Source organism: Penaeus vannamei, chromosome 19 (genome assembly GCF_042767895.1).
Source record: "Penaeus vannamei isolate JL-2024 chromosome 19, ASM4276789v1, whole genome shotgun sequence".
Classification (NCBI taxonomy): Eukaryota; Metazoa; Arthropoda; class Malacostraca; order Decapoda; family Penaeidae; genus Penaeus; species Penaeus vannamei.
The window spans coordinates 30,249,440-30,261,939 of record NC_091567.1 but is presented as its reverse complement, the minus strand read 5'-3'; the positions used below and the strand labels follow the sequence as shown (position 1 = coordinate 30,261,939).

At 43.4% G+C, this 12,500-nt stretch overlaps 1 protein-coding gene across 8 annotated transcripts in view; it reads right to left on the bottom strand.

Annotated features, from left to right (window-relative positions):
• Positions 1–12,500, bottom strand: part of nahoda — a 113,100-nt gene that overhangs the window by 11,152 nt on the left and 89,448 nt on the right. For 5 of the 8 annotated variants that reach the window (XM_070134168.1, XM_070134169.1, XM_070134170.1 and 2 more), the window contains exons 3-16: positions 10,821–10,891; positions 10,381–10,478; positions 10,101–10,234; positions 9,429–9,650; positions 8,595–9,287; positions 5,718–6,032; positions 3,271–3,328; positions 2,871–3,034; positions 2,436–2,672; positions 1,834–2,037; positions 1,182–1,390; positions 680–871; positions 345–495; positions 1–129 (exon numbers count right to left, since the gene is read on the bottom strand). The exon at positions 1–129 is cut by the window's left edge and continues 88 nt beyond it. In XM_070134168.1, the coding sequence (XP_069990269.1) occupies positions 1–129; positions 345–495; positions 680–871; positions 1,182–1,390; positions 1,834–2,037; positions 2,436–2,672; positions 2,871–3,034; positions 3,271–3,328; positions 5,718–6,032; positions 8,595–9,287; positions 9,429–9,650; positions 10,101–10,234; positions 10,381–10,478; positions 10,821–10,891 (2,877 nt within the window). Of the gene's footprint in view, positions 130–344; positions 496–679; positions 872–1,181; positions 1,391–1,833; positions 2,038–2,435; positions 2,673–2,870; positions 3,035–3,270; positions 3,329–4,089; positions 4,105–5,717; positions 6,033–8,594; positions 9,288–9,428; positions 9,651–10,100; positions 10,235–10,380; positions 10,479–10,820; positions 10,892–12,500 lie in introns of all 8 variants that reach the window. The other 3 variants (XM_070134174.1, XM_070134173.1, XM_070134172.1) reach the window with 2 other exon arrangements.

The following is a 12,500-nucleotide window of genomic DNA, read 5'->3' as shown; positions in this document are numbered from 1 at the left end:
ATGAAACAGTTCCTGGCTCTGGCACGACAAAATTCTCACCAACATTGGTCAGCTTCAGTTCCACAGAGTAGTGCAACAGAGGCGGACGAGGCGTGGTGGTGTACACGAAGGGCTTTCCATCAGCACCACCTGGGAGGGAACAAACAAGATTTTCATTAGATGGACAAGTTGTAACAAAGCTGCCTCTTATGAAAAAAAAGAATGAAATATATTAATATCTCCACATATCCTTAAACGAAAAACCCCACATTGCTATATAAATAATTAATTTGATTATAACTTTCAGCTTATGGGAATCTTTGCCCAAAATGATTTTGTGGAGCTTTTTAAACATCAGCACACACCAAACTTGCTGCAGGGCCTGATGCATATGCGCTCTGTGGAGAATGCAGGAGTGCGTTCGTGCTTGCGGATCTTCTTGGACACGTAGTTGATGATTCCGCCCTTGATGGGGAACACCAGGTACAGACACTTCTCGTCCGTGAAGTTCAAGTCCTGAAAGAAAGAGGGGTGGGAACAGATTACATTCCTGATTAAAATTAAGCTAATTTTCCTTGCACGTCCACACATCCATAACCAATACACTTCCCCCAACACTCACATCCATATTAAATACACCCACTATGCAATATCAACCCCTTCCCCAACCCTCACTACAAGAAACAGCGACAAAACCTACATATTCACTGTCCTTGGACGTCCTCTTCTTCAAAAAGCTGATGGTCGTGATTCCGTCCTCGATCTTACCAGTCTCGTTCTTGATACCCTGTGATGGGTCGACGATGGGCACCGAATACCCACGTACCCAAGCGTCGAACATGAAGTAACGGCCGCTGTTCTCCACCCAGCCGATAACTGCGTCGGTCAGGGGCTGAGGAAGCAAACGTGGAGTGAGGATTATTTGAGGGATTTTCCTTTTACGTATTTATTCATGGGATATATTTGGGATGCTCTGTGTTCCTTTTTTTCCAGATTATGATGTGGATGGATATTTTGCCACATGTATTGGGGTTCTTACATCATTCATAATTTTGATAAAGATAATATCAACTGAGCACAATACTAAAGCGTGGCGAGGAAAGGTTCCATACTTTATCGAACTATCACCACAAAAAAATCTACAAACAGATAACTTTTCTCGAACGAACGGAAATAAAACTAAAAATGAAGTAAAAACAAACCATTCTTGTGTTATCAGAAAAGCCAATGCCCGTCCAGCGGTCGGTGTACGAGGTCTGGATGGTGAACTTGATGTCATCGGTATTCTCGAGGTACTCCCAGCGGGCGTAGTACTCGCAGTCCTGGCCGGCCGTGCAGCCCTGCGGGTAGCGCCAGTGGTTGCCGCACCAGTTGATCTCCTCCGCCGCCGCCGTCGGGTCGCTCTTCCTCTCTGCAAGGAATGTCGGAAGCATTAGGATCTCCTGGACCTTGAAGACTTCAGTTACCAATCTAGGAAAACTTAATTTTGAGAGAATGAGCGTGTTGCAATGTACAGTATACACACCTGTATCTATATGTATATATTCATGTACATACACACTTATAGAAAACAATTTATCATATATATATATATTATGCATATGTATATATGTATATATGTATATATGTATGTATGTATGTATGTATGTATGTATGTATGTATGTATGTATGTATGTATGTATGTATATATATATATATATATATATATATATATATATATATATATATATATATATATATATATATATATATATATATATATATATATATATATATATATATATATATATATATATATCTGTGTGTGTATGTATAAATCAAAGGGAAGCACTTCGCATGCAGGACAAACTCACCCAAGAAGTTGAGCGCCAGCACGCCCCTCTGGCCCGCCTTGCCGTGGTACTTGAGCTCGTCGGGCCGGTAGAAGTCGGGCACGCCGGCGACGCCCGCCTCCAGGCCGGAGCGGGGCGAGTGCACGTACATGCCCTGCTCCTGCCCGCGCGCCCAGATCACGTGCATCAGGGAGTTGGTGATCGGGTAGTCGGTCGGGTGGGAGGCTGCGGGCGAAGCGTTGGAAGGGTGATTAGATCGCTGGTATTTTCTTCAGTTGCATTATTTTCAATTGAGGATTCTTCGAACGGCATTCGCTCAGTTAAAACAGCCTTCTTCAGCATCGGTTATTGGATCCTCAGCTGACACAAACGCATACGAATCGAACTTCAGACACTCTCATACTCTAAGGGCATCCTCTTCTCTTTTCTCGAGTTATAAATATCATTCAAGCATTCTTTTTTACTATTTACTACTAATCTCCGCCCCCAAATCCAATTTCATTCATTCACGCCCCTAGACCCAGTGCCACACCTCCCAACTTCCAAAATAAACCTTCTACCCAATAAATCCACCCTCCCACGCCCCACCCCCTCCGCCCCCAGCCCCGAACTCCTCTCCTCACCGTTGAGCTTCCTCCTGAAGACGATGGTGGTCTGCCCGTCCTCCTCCCAGCCCAGCGCCGCCGTCAGGGAGTCGTCTCCGCCCCAGAACTCGTCGGAGCGGGGCGTGGAGCGGTCGCGCGTGTAGAAGTCGCCGATCCTGTAGAGGTTCCCCCGGGCGCTGCCGATCACGATGTCCGTGCAGTCCATGGCGTGGAAGTCGCCGCGTGGCACGAAGGGCGACGCGCCGCTGATCGGCTCTGGAAGGCAGAGGAAGGCAAGGGTGCGCGCGCGCGTCAGTAGGGATGCATCGAGGAAATAAATTGTTGAATATGAGAATTTTGTTATAAAGGCAAAGTACGTCACTATAAAACTTAAGTGACGACACGAGATAGGTGACAAGTCACAAGTATCTAAAATCCACAAAGCATCTACACAACCTTGGCCATGAAGCTTACCTGGCTCTGCTTCTGCTTCAGCCTCGGCTTCGGCTTCCGGCTCGGCTTTGGCCTCGGCTTCTGCTTCGGGCTCTGATTCGTGACCAACCATGGCTTCAGTTTCTCCTGTCAGTTTCTGTGGTTTCTCGACACCCTTGAGGAGTGGAACCGCAAAACGTGCCCTCCTGAGATTAAGTAAAAGCCGATGCAATAAACAAACAAATAAATAAATAAGTAAAAACGCCTGTCATCTGATTTCAGTTTATGAGATTTCCTTCAATGAAAAATTTTCTTCCTTTATGCTATCGCTTACTCACTCCTTCTCAAATAGCAGCAGGACTTTCAAAAACTAAAAAAAAAGAATATACCCAAAGGAAATAATAGCGTCGCCATCAAGACCATCATGACGCCGAAAACTCACCTCGAAGGGGCACTGCGCTTGTTTCTTCCACTGGGCACAAGAAGACCAGAAAGTCGATCTGCGGATAGACACAATTGAAGAAATTATAAGCTACTCTCCCAGTCCGTTTGAGTCTGATAGGAATCCTTCCCCTATATTTATAAAAAAAAAGTATTATCTACAATGTAACTTCGTATTTTCTAATTTTAAAACATCGTATTCCAATACTAAGTACTATACTTAACCAAAAACCTCTGAACCTGGTAAAAAAAAAAAAATGAATATTAAGAGTTAATATCACCAGTTCATTTAAAAACCAGGACGGGGCACAGCCAGATCTTCAAACGGTGAGGCCGATAAAAATCATGTATACACTCACATATGCACATCAATATCGATGAAATAGGATATGCATATCTCTATTACTTGCAAGCTCTACAGCCAATTTTGCCGCATACACATCTTAAACAAATTCCTATTTGCACAATGCTTATGTTCAGCCAATCAAGAGTGAAGTGGGCGGGCGTGAAGAACAGGATCTGGCTGTTCCCCGGGTTAGTGCTGTTATCCCTTCTATCTGGGGCTGAGGCAATGGTGTGCTTGGATTCCCTATTCAAATTCTTCTCTAGCTGGACTCTGGTTTACAGCTAAGTTACAATAGAATCATCCTGTAACACTTGCCTTAATAGCAACAATGCAAGGCATTTTAATGATAACAATACTAGAATTGGACAAGAACAAAAAATCTAGACAAATTCTCCCCTTCTACACATTCCAATTGCCTCAGAAAAGCAATTCTACAACTACTAATGAAACTGAAACATGCATCGCGAGAATTACCTTGGATAACATCACCTGAAGGAAGAGAGGAAGAGGAATATGGAATGGAAAAAATGGAATATTAATAGAGCTACTCAAACAACCATTTCACTCTCTAGAGGACAAAAAGTAGTTGCAAAAATGATAACTGTAAACACATGCAAAATGCGACTTCAGCAAAGAGCAATTCATGGAAGATCTAATTTTCCAAATCTGGCAATTAATATCTATTGCATGCGACATGCCGATTGCAACTAAATATAAGTCATAAGGTGATTACTTTCTTGACAAGAGAAAATTGGGAGATGTTCGTGAAGATTAATCACTGTCAATAATTAACACATTACACTATGTTAATAAGAACCTGCCAGAATAAGGCTCAACATAACTGAGTATATTAGTAAAAAAAAGTAGTCAGGGTAGTATTAAAATTAAAGTTATTATTCACTGCTTCAAAATAAAGGACCGATTTTGTGTTTCCGAAAACAATTGGGAATTACAAAATCCGACAGACTTCTCAGGCTGTTACAAATGTCAGAATGAAGCGATTATCAATCAGAAGACTTATTACATTTTTTTGGAAACCTAATTATTGTCTGAAAGAAAGATATGTGCTTCATTAGCGTGGGACTGAACTCAAACGGATCAACATAAGCAAGAACACCAATCAAAATGTTAAGAAATAAAACAAATAAAACAGGAGCCAACATATACAACTCTTAGAATCAGTTATCAAAATGGAAACAAAATAGAGATTACTCAATTTACAGATTTCTTTCGATACTCTTATTTCTTAAGAACAAAATTCTGACAACCGCAGAAATCCGTTCATATACAATAAAACATTTTTTTCTATGTAAAATTCCTGGCATTAATAATATTAATCCACTATATAATTGGGCACAACTTATACATACTTATACCCTGAAAAACTTTTATGATCCCTAACATTGATTTCACATCATAATGTATGTCCTTTTCAGTGCTAGAAATACTTGATCACACACAACTGATCATATTTCTTTCTTTTATCTTGTCATTCACACCCCAGCTATTCAAAAAATATACCATTCCATTCCTCAAGACGAGATTAAATACCTTATCAAATATCCCCAGGACTTTTCAAAATTCACAATCATATGACTTTATCTTTACGTCTATTATTGCCAAATATAGTTGAAAAAAATACATCACACTCTTTCCCTTTCTCTCTACTTTTCTATCTCTGGCTCTACCAGTATTTTTTATTTCTGTCTCTAACTTTTCTTGTTCCTCTAGGCATTTCCCTGTCAACTTGGTACTAGTGGGGTCTAAAAGCACGTCGCTGTCAAAAAAGTCTTCATATATTGCACAATTTCCACAACTGTGTTCTCAGAAAATCATATAACATAATTAACATATAACATAAAAAGAAGACTAAAATAAAAAGTTATACAACATTACATGACGCAAAAGATGCAGACAAATGCAAACAATCAAAAGGTGTACACAAATATCATCAGACTCCAATAAATAAAACAAAAATAAAAAGCAAAAAAGGTGCATTATCACAAACAAATAAAACTAGCTTATCAAATACAAAACTCTGTGCAGCAAAGAGCAACTTGGGATGCAGATTTCCACAAGCACGACTGGGTGCGTTAACTCACTAATTCTCCGCCTTCTGGTTGGCCTCCTGGTCGTGGTAGTGGTCGTTGGGGTCGTGGTGGTGGTCGTAGGAGTCGTTGTAGTTGTAGGGGTTGTAGTACTGGTAGTTGTGGTGGTTGTTGTCGGTGGCATAGTAGTAGTAGTCAGCAGCGTGGTGGTTGTTGCAGTTGTGGTTGTTGTTGGCACAGTGGTCGTAGGAGTGGTGGTAGTGGTTCTCGGCGCAGTGGTCGTCGTAGTGGGCTGGGCAGTGGTGGTGGTGGTTCCTTTGGTAGTCGTCGTCCTCGCCGTCAGTGGGGTGGTGGTGGTGGTCTGCTTAGCTGTGGTTGTGGCAGTTGACACAGATGTAGTGCTAGCTAGAGTGTCATTTGCAGAAGTGACACGAACATCAAGAATGGCCCTGGTTGTATCTAACATGGTCTGGGCAGTGCTAGTACCTGTGCCAGTCACTGGGGTCTCAGTAACTACAGGCCTGTCAGTTGCAACAGGCCTATTGGAGGGTAGTGGTGCTGCTGTAGTAGGGATGGAGGGTTGTGGGACGAGTGTGGATGACTCCGAGGTCACCGACGATCGTGGGGGGAGAGTGGAAGTCTCTCGCTCCAAAGGTGGTTGGGAAAGGGACAGAGACGAGTCTGGGGTCACAGACGGTTGGGGAACAGCCTTGGGAGTGGGTTTGACAGAGAGCAGCGGTGAGGAAGTGGCAGTGGTTAAGGTCTGGGGTGAAAGAGGAGGAGGAGGAGGAGATGCAGCCATGTCTGGCTCGAGAGATGGCGGATCTGTGCTTGTGCTCACAGATGGCTCATCCGACATGTTGGAAGCTGCAGATACAGGTGGTTGGTTAGACATGGTGGAAAATGACTGGACAGATACAGTGGGGGTGAGAGTAAATGATGGTTGGTTAGACAATGTGGGGTTTGTAGTCAGAGGTGTTTGGGTAGACAATGTTACTGTTAAAGGTAACTGCTCAGTCACAAGAGGATTTGAAGTCAAAGATGGTTGGTTAGGCACTACAGTCGTATGAGGCAACTGGTCAGACAGTGAAGTAGTCACAGCTGGCTGGTCAGGTATTGCAGTAGTCACAGAAGACTGGTCAGACACTGTAGTAGCTACAGGTGACTGGTCAGACAATGAAGTAGTCACAACTGGCTGGTCAGGCATTGCAGTAGTCACAGAAGACTGGTCAGACACTGTAGTAACTACAGGTGGCTGGTCAGACAGTGAAGTAGTCACAGCTGGCTGGTCAAGCATTGCAGTAGTCACAGAAGACTGGTCAGACACTGTAGTAGCTACAGGTGGCTGGTCAGACAGTGAAGTATTCTCAGCTGGCTGGTCAGGCATTGCAGTAGTCACAGATGACTGGTTAGACACTGCTGTATCTACAGATATCTGGTCATGCACTATAGTAGTTGCAGATGGCTGATTGGACACTGTAATAGTTATTGATGGTTGCCCTGTCAATGCAGTAGTCACTGGTAGTTGGTTAGACTCTGTAGTAACCATAGATGGTCGATCAGTCACAGCTGGTCGATTAGATATTTCGTTTGCTGTCAAAGATACCTCCTCAGGTAATGCATTTGTTACAGATGATTGGTTAGTAACTACAGCTGTTGTCAGAGTTGGCTGGTTAGGCACTGCAGCTGTGGTTAGAGATGTAGTCATGGGTAACAGGTTAGGCCTTGTAGTTATCAAAGGCGGTTGGTTACGTCCTGTATTGGTTGGCAAAAGTTGATTAAGTCTCACAGTGGTTACTAAAGGTGGCTGGTTAGGTAATGCAGTTGTCATAGAAAACTCATTAGATGTTTTAGCATTTTCAGGCAAAGGTGAAGGGACAGTCAGGTTCGCGGTTGTATTTAATGAAGGTTTATTTGGCACAGTAACCGAAGTCGTATCTGACCGTTTTGCAAAGGGAGTTGTCAAAGAAAGAACACCTGTGGAAGAAGTCATATTCACTGAAACCATGTCAGGACTCGTTGTATTTGTGACACTGACATCAGACTGAGTCGTGGTCTTAGCTGTGTTGTCTGAGGAGGACCTGGTTCCTGAACCCATCCTCAACTGGGGTACAATTCTAGTCGATTCTGTCAGGGACGAAGAGGTTGTGGTTGAAGGAAGCAGTGATGAAGTTGGGGGAGTGGTGACAACAGGCTGTTCGGTTAGTGACTGTGAGGGAGTGACTGTGACCACAGATGGTTGAGAGACTGGTGTACTGACAGTGACTGTGTCTACTGCTTGGGAAGGACCAACAGTGGGAACTGCATTGGGGAATGGACTAGAGGTAGAGGTGATACTGTGGGTGGTAGTGAACACATAAGAATTCGAAAACACAGATAAGGTTGACATTACAGGCAACGAGTCACGAGTTGTAATGGCTGGGAAGCTTGTGTTTTCTGCACCTTCAACAGATTCATTTGCCACAGCAACAGGAGACGTTGCTGCTTCCACCATGACAGATGGTGAAGTGGCTGTTTAAAGTGTATTAACATTTAGAGATCACAGAGTATGAAACCAGGACGATTAACACCTCAGTGTGTCATTTACCTACAAAAGTTTGTGCTTACTTAGAACAATGAACCATCACCTGATACCTGCTATCAAAAATAAATGAAAGACTTAAAAATATGTGAAGTATAGTTAAAATCTTCAGGGAAAAATGTCAAGCACTAACAAAGAGGTCAGTCTTTGTGACCTACCCATCACCAGAAGTGGTCATTTGCAAAAAGTTTTCCCAAATCCCATTCTAAAAACCCTCTAGAAGTTAAAATCGGTGCAATATTTGCTATATGGTTGCATAAATGTCTGTGGGGTGCAACTTCGGAGAACCTTGACCTTCATTAAAAATCTAACCTGAGACCAAAAAGAAGTACTAAGGAATGTCAACATACCAGCCAAACTGAGTGTGGGCTTCTTCGTGGTCTCTGCTTCTTTCGTGTCTGGCTCTGGCTCAGCCTCAGCTTCTGGTTCAGCCTCTGGTTCAGCCTCCGCCTCTGGTTCTGCATGAGCCTCTGGCTCAGCTTCAGCTTCTGGTTCTGCATGAGCCTCTGGCTCAGCTTCAGCTTCTGGTTCTGCCTCAGCCTCTGGCTCAGGTTCTGCCTGAGCCTCAGATTTAGACTTTGTTTTAGGTTCTGGTTCAGCTTCCGCCTCTGGTTCTGCTTCGGCCTCAGGTTCAGCTTCGGCCTCAGGTTCAGCCTCGGCCTCAGGTTCAGCCTCGGCCTCGGGTTCAGCTTCGGCCTCGGGTTCAGCCTCGGCCTCCGGCTCAGCCTCGGCCTCGGGTTCAGCCTCCGCCTCGGGTTCAGCCTCTGCCTCGGGTTCAGCTTCCGCCTCTGGCTCTGGTTCTGCCTGGGCTCCTGAGGCACCTTCCTTCACAGTCCCGTGGATGTAAGGGAACTGCTTGCACGTCTTGGTCGCATCCTGTGGCCTCCAGCCCACAGCGACGTACGAGGTGCCTTTGTTGACGAGCACGATCTCAATTTCTTGCTCTGTTCGCAGGACCTTCCAGTGCAGGGACAACTTATCACTAAGTTCCCTTTTGTTGTAGGTTCCCAAGTTGATCTGACCTCGGTTGGTGACCAGAGAAGCTGTAAAATACACAAAGCGCCAAGTGAAAAAATATAGCTTTAAAATCAATAATCAAACTAAAAGAAAGAAAAAAATCCCAAATATTTAAATGAAGAAGAGTCCTCGATGATCTCACCATAAAAAGCGGAATGAGAGCTCACCTTTCGAGCACTTAGGTCCGAATCGCCCCTGCTGACAATAGCACTGCTTCTTGGGGAACGAAGTGGCGCCGATGTCAATGCACTTGCCGTAGAAACCGCAGTCGTCGTCATCCTCGCACTCGTTCTCGAACTGGCACCGATTGCCGAAGAAGCGCTTGTTGCAGTGGCAGCGAGACACGATGTACTTCCCGCGGTCGCTGCAGGTCTCGCGGTAGTCATTGCCTGTGGAGGGGATGGGAAGGAAAATATGTATTTTTTGTTGTTGACATTGGAAAGGGGGGGATTAAATACCTGAGTGTAAACTGCTTTATAGAATACACGAGTAAACTAGATGTACAATAAAGGAAAAAAAGAACGAAAAACAAAATATCAAATCATGATTTATTCATACTTTCTTGGTGCAGCCGTATACAAATACCGTGCATAGCTATATCATATGCGCACACTTTTGTTTGTGAAACATGCTATTCATATTTACTCAAATGGTTATATCTGTAAAAATGTAATCAAGTGTTCATTCCTTTATTTCTTGAATAATTACCTTCAAATCGGATTTCTTTCCAATGAAAAGGAGCTAAAACTTATTTCAGAGGGACCTACTTCGAGACCCGTCTTATGCACCGAATATAAAGCCAGAAATACCAATCAACAAGGCAAAGACGGCGGACTTACGGGGCACAATGTCCACATCGGCGCAGGACCAAAACTTGTAGGACTTTCCCCACTCCCTGGCCTCGCGGATCAGCCGCACGGTGCAGCCCTTGCATTCGAGGTCCTTGGGCAGGCTGATTTTAAAGGACTGGGCTCTGCAAGGGGAACATCGAGGATAAGCTAACGAATACATACAAGTTCATAATAAATCGATAACATGCCTTGTTGGTCTACAAACGATTCCTTCCACTTTAAAATGAATAAATAAATAAATAAACGAAACAAAAGAGGAAATTCTTACGTCGTGTCATCGGCCAGGAACTTGGAGTCGGCTGTGACGGGCGTGAGGTCCGCCAGCGGCCGCTCCTGCGCGTCCATCAGCTCCAGCCGGAAGCCGCCCTGTCAAAGGAAGTCAGCCTCAGTTCCTGACGTCAGTTTGCATCACATTTATTACTACTGAATTGGTAAAAGCAATCATGGCAATACGCTGCGATGGTCATGAGGACTGATGCTGAAGATGACGATGATAATGCTGATTGATGATGATGATTATTGACAATAGCGATAATGATGATGATCGATAATGGTTTATGATTACTGATGATGATGATGATTAATAATGATTCTGATGACGATGATGATAAAAATAATGATGACGATGACGACGGCAATGATGATGACAAAAAATAAATAAAGAAATAAAATGAAACTCCGACAGACACCGAAACTAAAGCGACTAACCTGATGAGGATAGGCAAGGTGCCACGACACATTGAAGCTGGACCCTTTCAGCAACGTGGTGCTGACATCTCCTGCAACAAAGAAAGTCAATCATCAATTTGCGATCATATAGATGGGTGGTGGTGGGGTGATAAACCATAACATCAATGATAAATCAAGAAAATAGATCATAAAAAAATAAGGATAATAAAGAGAAAAAATAAAGAAAAGAGATTAAAATATAAAGCAAATAAAGAAAAGAAATTACAATATAAAACAAATAAAGAAAAGAGATTGAAAAATTAAGTAAATAAAGAAAAGAGGTTTTAAAAAAATAAAGATAAATAAATGAGAAAAAAAAACAAGATCACTGCCAACCTGGGAGACTACAACAGGGCATTAAGACGTGATCTGAGAAGTGATGTTTTGATGAACACTTTCTCTCTTCCGACCTTCTCTTCGCCTCTCTCATTTTCTCGCATCTCTCGCATCCCTCTCTCTTTCTTTCTCTTTCTCCATCTCTCTCTCTCCCTTCCTCCCTCCCTCTCTCCCCCTCTGTTCTCTTCTCTCCTCCTCCGCCCTTCCCTCCATTACTCCCTTCATCTCTATTAAAACTCTATTAAGACATCTGTGTTATTTCATAAACATGCTACGTACAAACTCGCAATCTCAAAATAAATATGTGGGTAAAGAAGTAAACAAATTTCACTAGACATGAACACGAGTTTGCAAAAAAAGAGAAAAAGAAGCGAAAAGATTTTCCCCTCTCTCCGCCGTAAGAAAATAAAAATAAAGAAAAAAACAAACAAACTTTCCACTCTCTACAGCAAAAAAGATAACCATAAATAACATCAATAAAAAAATCCTCTCCACCGCAAAAAAGAATAAATAAATACAAAACAAAAAACAAACAAAATGACAATAAACCAAATATCAAAACAAACTCCCACCACCGTAAAAAACAACAACAACGTTTCCCTCTCCTCTTCGTTTAAAAGGAAGCGCCCCCTTCATCAGGCGCGGACACCAATGCTCACCAGCCTACCGTTAAACCGGCCTTCCCTAATCCACTCGTTCTACACATCCTCCACGCGCCCAGGCATTCGAAGGCCTAAATGTGCATAGGCCTACTTCACTTTCTTCTGTCACCTGTCGACAAGGTCACCGTCACAATCCTGGTCTTGGCTGCGTCATGGACCTTCATCACGGGCCGGTGGCGGGAGGTGGCCTTGCTGCTGTGGTGGTGGTGGTTGTTGTTGTTGTTTTGAGTGTGTGTGTGGAGAGGGAGGAAGAAGGGAGGGAGAAAAAGGGGAAGAAAGAGAGGAAAATAGAAAGAGAGGAAGAGAGAAAGAAAGAGAGGAAGAGAGAAAAAGAAAAATAGAGAAAGAGAGAAAGAAAGAAAAATAGAGAAATAAGACAAAAAGAAAGAAAGAGAAAGAGAAAGAAAAATAGAGAAAGAAAGAGAAGAGAGAGAAAATCGAACGAGTGTGGCGTAAGCTGAGAAAGGTCACCTCCTCCAGCCACGACCTCTGGCAAGGTAAACACTGAACCATAATTCATGATCTAACATCCGAGGTTATGGCAGGCTAGTCGGTCAGGTGTAATATGGCTATGGGGCGAAGCAGAAAGGAAGAGCAGGAAGGGTGAGAGGAAGAGAAGAAGGGGGTAATGAGGGAGAGATGAAGAGAAGAAGGGGTAATG